We start from the raw sequence: 11087 nt of genomic DNA, 5'->3' as shown, positions 1-11087 counted from the left end.
CAGCATAGGGCAGGCAAAGTATGGCACACACAGGCAGCATAGGGCAGGTAGAGTATGGCACACACAGGCAGCATAGGGCAGGCAGAGTATGGCACACACAGGCAGCATAGGGCAGGCAGAGTATGGCACACACAGGCAGCATAGGGCAGGCAGAGTATGGCACACACAGGAAGCATAGAGCAGGCAGAGTATGGCACACACAGGCAGCATAGGGCAGGCAGAGAATGACACACACAGGCCACTGGGAGCAATATCAAAGGGGGTGGTGAGCAACATGTTGCCCCTGAGCCACTAGTTGGGGATCACTGGACTAAAGCACTGCCCCCCTGCTTTGTGCCCTGGACTGCTGTTTGCTGCCATGGGGGGCAGGGTACAGGTATCAGTATCAAAGCAAGAGATTCCTCATGTTTCCTCAGTTGCCAGTGGCACGGCATCTCAGAGTAATGAAGATGAAGGCCGGGCTGCACATCTGTTATATATGTGTGTGACCTAATCGTGCGTTTGATCTATGAAGGGAGAGGGGTAACCCACCCCAAGCACAGCACCTGCCGGGACAGCACTGGAAATAAATGGGCTATTAATCCCCTCTTGCCAAGTTCTGTGTCTCAGATTAATGTTTCCAGAGATATCAATAATATTCTGCTAAGAAGCAGAAAAAAGGCAGTTAACCCATTTGCTACCAAGGCACTGAGGGGGCAGATTGAGAATGTCCACCTAAAACCCATTCCTAATGGAAGAAAACGCATCCTAAATCGGTTTCCAATATACTTTCATTACATATTTTCAATGATTTTTTAATTTGCAAATTTAATTTCAAATGGATATCAGTTTCTGTCTCTTACATTCTCCTCCCCTGCTTTTCCTGGCTTCTCCCACCACTGCAACATTGTATTGGCGGACAGCTCTCCTCCCATGAGGACTCCAATTCCCACGATGCCTTGTGGGAGCTGGAGTCATGGCTGGAGGAGAGTTTATTTCTGATACATCACAGCAGTTTTTATGGAAGTTATATAAATTTTCTACTTTTAACTTTGGCAACTTTCCCTTCTCGGCCAGGCCTCCCTCTGGATCAATATTTCATTGGACTTGAAACAACAGTCCCTCCTCTTTACCGCGAATGGTAGCTCTGTATATACCTTCAGGGTAAAGTGACTTAACAGGCCATTTATACAGCTATTGCAATACCGAAAGCTACAATTAGTATTGATGTTGGTATATATAGTTTATGTATGTGTGTGAATAGATAGGTTGGTATGGGTCTATGTGTGTGCACAGGGGTTCACTTGGAGGGGTTGACTATGATTGACTTTGGTCTTTTTTCAACCCAACTTAGCTATGTAACTATAAACTTATTAAAGGACAAGTTAATCAAACTGATCCAGTCAGAGCAGATCTCTGCTATCGCAGGCAACTAACTGCTCCAAAATGCCTTTCCACCGGCTGGTAGAAAGCCCTTCCCAATGCTTCATTATGCCAAAGTAGCGTGAAATTTCCTCCTGCAGGCAACTTCAGAAAACAAAGTGATATGAAGAGCTTTATCCCAATAGAAGTTAAAGAAAGGCATTTTGGAATGGTTAGTCACCCATGATAGAGATCACCCAGAGATTGTGGGCGAGTAACTTGCTCCATGGGTTCTTACCCTAAAACTCCACCAATAATTAAGTAGTAACTTGTTTGTGGGCAGCCCTATCAAGGGCCCCGAGGAGGGGTGTTTGATAAACTTTGCTGATGGAAAGTCAGTTAATTTAAATCATATGAACTACAATAAGGAGTAATATGGCCTTACAGCCATTTAGCAGTTTATTTATGAATGATGGCAAAAAATATAGATACCAATTAGTGACCAGTTGCAAACAACTACATTTAAAGACCAAAACAGAGCATGAAAGTGAATCAAATTTCTCATTTTGCTTAAAGTGCTCATGATAATCAGTTAAAACACCCAGTGATTATGTGCATGGCTGCTGTTTCCTGTAGTGCAGCAAAGACCCCTTTAGGCGCATCACATCATAAGCCCACACCTGGTCCAAGCTGGCACCCTCTGTGCAGGTGTGGGGCCAGTGAGGGAACGGAAACCGGCACACTATCACCCGGGCATCATCGGGCAGCTCTGCCGAAAGCTTTTTTTCCAGGGTCTCCATCTTTAGAGGATACAAAAATAATAATGAGAACTGTCATTATACTCTCTGTGAAAACAGCATATGACATATGATACTAATAAGGAGAGGAAATCAGAGTGACTAATGTGCTATTAAATACTAAAACATTCTGATGATTTTTTTCTAAACAATAGTTAAGGGTTCCCTATTGCTACATTTATTATATGAAAATATAAATAGATTAAGGCTGAACAAAATGGCACACAGATTAAGAGAGCCATGATTTAATCTCCGATTTACATTCCTTATTCACTTGACTACACATGGGAGAAATAAGAAATGGCAGGGTTGCAACAACAGAGACTGCAGATCCAGAGGCTACTGGGCCCTAGGTTCAATTCCAGCCAGGATGTGCTTGCGTGGGTTTTCTTTGGGGACCCCGGTTTCCTCCCATAATCCAAACACATACAGGCAAGTTGATTGGCCCCTGATCAGTAGAAAAGGTGCAGGCAGAGATCAATGTACAGTAGCTTGCCAAGGCTAAGTGCTAAGGCTGGCTATACACAGGCCCACACTGTCTGTCAACAACCACTTCTGACAGAATCGACAGCTTACTGGCTGTGTATGGGGCCATACAGAATACCTACTAACTGGATATCTAATTAGATATATTACTGGGTCTTTGTTAGATATTGATAAGGAAGGCTTGAAAGTGTCATAGGGAATGTACTGGGTGACCAAGATCTGTTTAATTGGAAACTTCTCCAAACAATCAGAGCTTAGTGTGTATGGCCATCTTAAAGGAATACTGTTGTGGGAAAACATGTATTTTTCAAAACCCATCAGTTGATAGAGCATCTCCAGCAGAATCCTGCATTGTCATATGTTTTTCAGAAGCACAAACAGATTTTTCTATATTTCATTTTGAAATTTCACATGGGGCTAGCCATATTCTTCATTTCCCAGGGTGCCACAACCATGTGACCTGTGCTCTGATAAACTTCAATCACACTCTACTGCCGTGCTGCAAGTTGGATTAATATTCCCCCCTCCCAGCATCCGATCAACAGAACAATGGGAAGGGAGCAAGATAGCAGCTCCCAGTAGGTATCAGAATAGCACTCAATAGTAAAAAATCCAAGTCCGGCTTGGGACTCCTCCAGTTACATGGGAGTAGGAGAAACAATAGGTTAGCAGTTCTAATGTGTAGCGCTGGCTCCTTCTGAAATGCACTGGGATGGCAACTAAACACCAATATTACAGCTAAAAATACATTTGTTGTAATTTGTTGTAAACAGTGTAATTTAGAACTAAAAAGTATACCATAAAAATCATGACAGAATCCCTTTAAGGCCATGTAATGAAAACTGTAAGGGAGTCAGACATACATTTTCCTTCAGTGGATCAGAATGGCCCCATGGGCATGTTCCCTACACCTGATGCCATGGCGTTGTTGTTGACGGCATGTTATAACTTTAAAGAAGGCACTTACCGCATTTGGAGCCAGAAAAACTGTCACATTTTTGTATTGGGATAGATCCACCTACAGAATAAATGGCACAGTTTGAATACATTTTAGTATTTAATACAGTGGGCAAGATTGAATTCAGTGAGAAAAAGATTTATCACATAAAAACTGATGGGCGAGATTCAATTTGAGATGCAATTCAATTCAGAAGAACTTATCTCACAGCTATTCACATGAAAACGCTATTGAGGTCTATGGAAACTGAATTAGGAGAAAAGTTTTTTCTGTTTGAATCTTGTCCATCAGTTTTTACGTGAAAAAAATAAATTTTTCTCACTTAACTGAATCTGGGCCAGCATATCTTGTTAGTTAATGGATATCCTTCATCTGGAACCTTAACTATATCCTTTACAATTATGGATTGCGTACATCCCTTAAATTGAGCTCATCCCACCTTGATCCAAAGGCCATTGCATCATTATTTGGAAGCTGCGCAAAGTTTCCTTCTTCAGGCAACTTCAGATTAATGAAGCAATGCAATGGCCTTTCCACCGGCGACTCCTATTGTTGCCAGTGGAAAGGCTTTTCGGAGAATTTAGTCGCCCGCAATAGCGGAGATCTATAGCGGGTGACTGAACCACTCCGTAGTTGCTTAGCCTAAGAGAAAGAAGATGATGAAGACAGCACAAGTAAGATTTCTGTGCCAGATAGACAGTGACTCCATCTGGACAAGCAGTATGAACATATAGACATACCTTTAGGTGCCCTAGCATACTGTTTGACAGGGCTGCTTACACTGATAACCTCTACAAGAGGGTCCATCAAGGCGGACTCCCATCTATTTAGCATAAGCCGATTAGCCATATTTTAGGTACATGTATATTCCAACATCACAATGTGATAATATAAGGAAACACATCACCTCCCAAAAGTTCTGCTTGAGAAATGTTGCTTGATTGGGAGAAATCCCCCGCCACCATGCCAGAGTTTTAGCCCAGTTTATCAATATGGGATTTAATTCATACCCAGTGCACTGAAGGCCCAGGGACACTGCAGAAAACACCTGTAGTGAAGAAAAACATCACCAGTACTGGACAGCTGCATGTAGATATGGAAGCTGGAAGGATATTTTATCATGTTATTGTTATGGATGCACCGAATCCAGGATTCAGTTCGAATTTCGGCCAAGATACAGCCTTTTTCAGCAGGATTCGGCCGAATCTACGCCCCTGGCCGAACCAAATCCGAAAAATCATGTGACCGTTTGTTACGTTAACACAGAAGTTGAAATGTTTTTTACATTTAACCCTTTCAAACCTAATTAGCTTATGTATATATTTGGTTCAGCTGGATCCTTTACAAAGGACTCAGGGGTTTGGCTGAATCCGAAAAAGTGGATTCAGTGCATCCCTAGTTATTGTGGCTGCAGAACCTCTAGGTTTATGTTACACCTGGTGATTCTCAGTCAGTGTATTTCAGCTGGCACATAAACCTCCAATACCACCCCCACACGTGTGCCTCCCGTCATTCATGTAAGTGGAAACTGCCTCTCTCTGCTTGAAACTGCCTCACACTGCTTGATCATTTTTGTCATAAGTGATGACAGGCAATTTCCATTCATAAAAATGACAGAAGACACACAAAGGTATCAAGCCTTAAACAGCACCTGTCACCCAAAATTGTCTCCCCTACCAGAGGTGTGGGCTAATATCAGTATAATTTTTGACACATCTGTTGTCTTACCAATCTCCCATCTCCAGAACCAAGGTCAACAAACTTTCCTTCTCTTCCATTTAAGAGTTTTAATATATTGGCGGTTTGAGGTTTACATGAAGGCAAATATGGAACCTGCATTAAAAAATAATAGATAAACTGTGTATGTATATAAAGGTGAAGAAATGCGTTGGATATACTTTGTGTGCCCTTGCCCTTAAGCTGGCCACACACATGGCGATTTTCGACCTTTTCAAAATGAAAAGATTGTTCCAACCCTCCACTGACGTTCAGGGCTATATCGCCAGATATGGAGGTAGAAACAATAGGATTTCCACCTCATTGTGCCGATTCAGCCCTGAAGGTAGATTTTGCTCCGGCACCTTCAATTGCTCCCAATCAAAATTTTTTAACCCGCCCCATCGGTGAGTTGACAGCAGCCTACTGTGATATTGGCCACCTCGCCAAGTTTCCATACACTCACCGAATATCATACAAAACGAGGTTTTGTACAATATTATCGGTGCGTGTATGGCCAGCAGTTGATATCAGCAGCCTCCTGCGATATCGGCCACCTCGCCGAGTTTCCATACACGCACCGAATATCGTACAAAACGAGGTTTTGTACAATATTATCGGTGCGTGTATGGCCAGCTTTAGAGCTCAGCTTATCACATAGCTGGTACACCTAATTAGGTCTTGACTCTAGACAATCTTTTAAACACAGAGAAGTCTGCAGGCAAAACAGATAATTCAGATAATGAAGGAGGAAAAAAATCATAAGAAGCTGAGAAAGAAAAACTGGGTTTGGTGCATCCTTAGTATTATATAACAGGTGTGGCTTAAAGTGCACCTATCACCTGTAAATTCCTCCTCCCACCAGAGGTGCTAACAAATAGCGCCAGAACTTTGGTTGGAGAAAACATTAGTTTATTTAAAAAAAAAACAAAACCTCCGGTGCTAAGCCATCCACACTGGGAAAGTTCCTGGTCCGGGAATCCATGTTATTTATATGCATGCGTATAATGAGTGAGACTTTCTGCATAACGTAGGAGCGGTGAATGAGGCTCACCCACCTATGTCACACGCATGAGCACTGTAGGGTGCTACTTTTTAAGAAAAGACTATAGTTTCCCCCAGTTGGAGTGTGGGCTCTATTACCACGCACCTCTGAGGGGTGGGGGGGGGGAATGTGATAGGTGCCCTTTAAAGGGGCAGAATCCCCCCTTGTTTAACATGAGTGCAATAAATAGGGCTTCTGCTAAACATGCCTTTTGCCTATTGTTTTAATCATGAAAACTCTATGGTTTCTGATGTTACTTGAGCTGAACAGGGAAAATAAAGCTACTCCATGTTTAGTTCTTGCGAGGTAGATAATTTGATTATAGGTGCACAGCTAGGGGTGAAAGGAGGGGGTTGTTTCCTTCTAATTTAGCTACCACCAAGCAAGGACCCACTGAGCTTATTTTTTGAATTTCTGGCTTGGAGGCAAGTTTTGGAAGCAGAGAGACAGTTTTACTCCAAGCAGAGCCTTCTACAGACCAGTAGCCCACATGGAGCTACCAATTAGCCAATCACAGCCCTTGTTTGGCTTCCCAAAAGACCCTTTTTCATGCTTGTGTTGCTCACCAACACTTGTTACATCGGAGTGTGGCTCACAAGTGAAAAAGGTTGGGGAAACCTCAAGTGTTATTGGTGTCTATAAAGATTAAGGCACCACTGGAAAATACTTTTAACTACAGGGCACAGGAGCAAGCACCTAAACTCATTTTCTCCCTGTCATGTCTTCCATTGGTACTCCCAGTATAACAGGAAAGAGCCATCAAATTCTAAAGGTGAGGTGATCAGAGGGTGCACCTTAAGAAGGCTGAGGCTACTAAAATTACTGTATTTGTACTGTATCACTTGTACATATGTCATATGTTGAGTCATTTACATTGTCCCTTTGGAGTTTTCCTAAGAACAGTTTTATATAGTAACTCCCAACGTCATACAAGCAGATCTAAGCATTATTAGCAAATGAACAGGACATACCCTGAGGCTCACTGGAACTTTGCGGATGCCTGGAAAGACAAACACTGCCCAAAATGCATAGATGCTCGCGGTAATGCCAGAGGCAAGACATGGTAGCCAACTGCTAGGCTTGTCACTGTAAAGGAACTTTGTGGTTTTATTTTGTAAGATTGTTTCAATGCTGTCTTCCATAGCTCACAGGAATCATTCCAAACTTAAAAAGAGAAAAGGAAAAAAAAAAAGAATGAATTTGTATCATTCTGTATCAATAACTAGGGCTGCAAGTCTGACAATCTAAAGGGCATATTTATGGGCACGCGGCACAGTTGCAGTCACACAAAGTTTGCCACAGTGGCACAACAACAAGCCTCTTCTCACACTTCAGCATAGTTGCACTTGGTACCCCTGTTTCTGTCTTACTTTCTCTTGCAAAATGTGGTCGGTACAACTACTGACGCAGATGTACTGACACAGACGCAGTTGCAATTATACTGGAATTGTAGGGGAAAATTCTACACTTTGGATAAAAAACACAACATCTCAGGGTGAAAAGGTTTAGTGATGGTGGGGTCGCCAGTAAGTCAACCAATGCCCATCCCTAACCCGCCAGCTTCTTATCCATACCCAACCCTAACCCGCCAAGCCCCAATATTTATAGACCCTTTCTGACATTATGAATGCAGGCACGAATCTATAAATAGCAGCATCTGGAGGCGGAAGCAGGGCATAGTAGGGTTGTGGGTGGGTGCATGGCAATGTCATATTTGCCATATAGGCATCACTGATGGGGCACCTAGAATGGCACCAGACCAAAATACAGGACTGGCTAAAGTTCAGCCCAAATCCACCCGCTGCTTACGAAAGTTGTGTAGATGCTGGCCCAAATCTGCCTGGCCCATGGGTTCCAGGCCAGCCTGCAAATCACTAGACAGGCTATACCTTATGTAAATTACCTCCCAAAGGGGCCATAAAATGTTGCTGTGACAAGAGCAAGTTATCCCTGGGGGCAACTAGCACTCAATATTATGCACAGATGTGAACATAGCATGGTTTATTAACTGTGGGCAAAATGTTGCTTTACTGTTTAAAAGCAATACTGTCATTATAGGAATACTGTCAGGGGAAAACATGTTTTTTTCAAAACCAGTTAATAGAGCTTCTCCAGCAGAATCCTACATTGAAATCCATTTTTTTAAATACACCAACTGATTTTTCTTATATTTTATTTAATTTTGAAATTTCACATTTGACTTGTGCTCTGATAAACTTCAGTCACACTTTACTGCTACGCTGCTATTTGAATTGCTCTCACCCCCTCCCAGCAGTTGATCAGAACAATGGGAAGGGAGCAAGATAGCAGCTCCAAGTAGATATCAGAATAGCACTCAATAATAAGAAATCCAAGTCCGGCTTGGGACTCCTCCAGTCCAGTTAAAATACATTTGTTGGTTCAAGAATGCAGTTTTAGTTTTAGTAATGGAGTGAACTGTTTGTTATGTAAACGGTGTAATTTAGAAATAAAAAGAATACCATAAAAGTCATGCAGAATCCCTTTAAGTCCCAACCCACAAGTAAACTATCTCCATTCAGCCCCCTAGTGGTTACTCGTATTATTACAAGTAGAATGTTACAGCAAGCAAGCTCAGCACCACACAATTTTGTGGAGGCAGAAATGGCGATTCACCCAAAACTGCATTTGGGGAGGTTCAAAGAGGGCTGCTTGCCCTTGGCATTGTAAGTAATGCTGACCCTCAAAAAAGAGCAAACTGTAAGACAGAAAAGTAAATCCAATCATAAAAGGGCCCTATGCAAAGCCATTGGGAGAGGATCAAAATCAAGTTTTGCAGTCCTTGCCTTACAGAACTAACTCAATAGATATCTGACTGATCTCTGCCCAGATATTGATATTGTCCAGATAGCGGCCTGTCACTTTGCCCTAGTACACAGGCCACTAAATGGCAGCCAATGTCACCCCAAGTACGGCTTCTCCCTTACCCATTCCCTTTCGACTGAAGGCGCTAAAATACTATGAGTGTAGTTCCTAATAAAGAAAACTGTTTAAACTGCTAATTGGTTGCTATTGTTAACTGCACTTATGCAATTGTGCACCTATTCTGGTAAATCTGCCCCAATAACTATTTGTGTATGGCCAGTTTTACTCAGACAAGTGCAGCCAAGAAGCATTATGCAGGACTGCAGGAAAATTAGGGAAGGGAAAGTATAATAATCTCAGGCTCTGCAGCAGCTAAACATCCCTTTGGTCAGGCCATGGTGGCCCCAACTTCCGCTGATACTATAGCTACCCCCCTTATCATGTTGTACAGGGAGAGCCCCAGGTTAGACTCCCATGGGGGAGGCACAGAAAAAGTAAAGCTGTTTTTTTTGTACTTACAATCCCAGCAGCCCTGTTTGTGAGAAGCTGGGCTGCAAAATGGACACACATGAGGGGGGCCCTTGTAATGCAAAGCAGCTTGGGGCCACATTCAGGGAGGTTACGTACATCAGGGACTAATCCGATGCACCTCCTGTTGCTGTTGAACTACAACTGCTCACAACCAACACCTAGGGGTATATTTATCAGGCTGTGTAAAAAGTGGAGTAAAACATCACCGGCGATGTTGCTCGTGGCAGCCAATCAGATGCTTTGCTTTGGTTTTCTCACTGTTAAAATCTAGTTGCTGATTGGTTGCCCTGGGCAACATCACCAGTAATGCTTCACTCCATTTTATACATAAATATACCCCCCTAGCCTCCTTCCCCCAGGGCTGCACTGCAGCGGGTATGTACATAACGGAAATAGAGTCTGCCCTCTGCCATAGTATCTAACTCCCCCAGGAGTCACTATAGGGTTGGGGGCCCAGGCCTACTCCTAGTTCTGCCCTACTGTAAAAACAGCTTGCCAGCACTCAATGGGTTAACCACCACCAATAAAACATATGCTAGGAGCCTGCTACCCCCACCCCCCACCCAACATGTCTCCCATACGCACCACCATGACACTAAAGCTCAGACAAGTCACCCTTCTCTTGTCATTACTCCCCCTTAGTCACAGTCCTGCCCTTCTCTGTGTTTGTAACAACCCCGCACTCCCCCGGGAGTTGCCTTTATTCCTTCACCTCTGTCCCTCCTCCTTCTCACAAGCCTCCGCTGTGCTCCTGAGCTGCCAGAGCCATACTTTGGTTTGTGTACGAGAGGCGAAGCCCTGGCAGATCAGAGGCATGCTGGGAAATGTAGTTCTTATTACCAGTGTGACCGTATTCCAGAAGTAAAGTGAGGCATTATTTCCCGAGATTCAGTAGCAGCCAATCAGCGTGATCGTTAGAAGAGTTGCGTTATATTTTCTCTAAACTTTTGTACCTTTGAGCTCTATGCAGTGTATGGAGAGGGTTTATAACGGGGGATGAGTCGTTGTTTGTTATATTAAGGTTTCTCTAAAAAATATTGCAGTTTAGCCATTAGGGTTTAACCAGTCACCCATTTAAAATCATAGTCACAACTTATGAAACCCACTGCTCAAAAACTTAGCTCAAAAGAGGGGATCTGTGAAATGTGGATTGTATGGCATGTCTACTGTACAGCTCTTTATAAATAAAGTTATACATACAGATGTGATAGTTTCAAGTTTAATAGACTCCCGCTATACTGTGTAAAGTTTGTCTGGGAAATTCAGTTACAGTAGACCACTTGAGGTGAAAGATAGTGAAAGTTTATATAACAAAAGCTCAAGGTCCGACTGGCCCGCTGGGAACTAGGAAAAATCCTTGTGGGCCCAATCTTGTTGCCTGCCCACAAGC

At 43.0% G+C, this 11087-nt stretch overlaps 1 protein-coding gene across 3 annotated transcripts; it reads right to left on the bottom strand.

The window, feature by feature from the left end:
• Positions 1-1765: 1765 nt before the first annotated feature.
• On the bottom strand, positions 1766-10516 carry LOC100496633 (protein FAM173B-like). 3 transcript variants are annotated; one of them, XM_002938181.5, is made up of 6 exons: positions 10410-10516; positions 7315-7507; positions 5311-5415; positions 4490-4630; positions 3592-3642; positions 1766-2141 (listed from the first exon to the last, which is right to left on the bottom strand). In XM_002938181.5, exons 2-6 carry the CDS (start codon positions 7483-7485, stop codon positions 1950-1952), a joined length of 660 nt encoding a protein of 219 aa, XP_002938227.3. In that variant the 5' UTR covers positions 7486-7507; positions 10410-10516; the 3' UTR covers positions 1766-1949. The 3 variants fall into 3 exon arrangements, with proteins under 3 accessions (XP_002938227.3, XP_002938228.2, XP_004910399.2); XM_002938182.5 differs by lacking the exon at positions 4490-4630; XM_004910342.4 differs by lacking the exon at positions 5311-5415.
• Between the last annotated feature and the right edge of the window lie 571 nt (positions 10517-11087).

Source organism: Xenopus tropicalis, chromosome 1 (genome assembly GCF_000004195.4).
Source record: "Xenopus tropicalis strain Nigerian chromosome 1, UCB_Xtro_10.0, whole genome shotgun sequence".
Classification (NCBI taxonomy): Eukaryota; Metazoa; Chordata; class Amphibia; order Anura; family Pipidae; genus Xenopus; species Xenopus tropicalis.
Note: the sequence above shows the minus strand (reverse complement) of the source record. Positions and strands in the feature narration are given on the sequence as shown.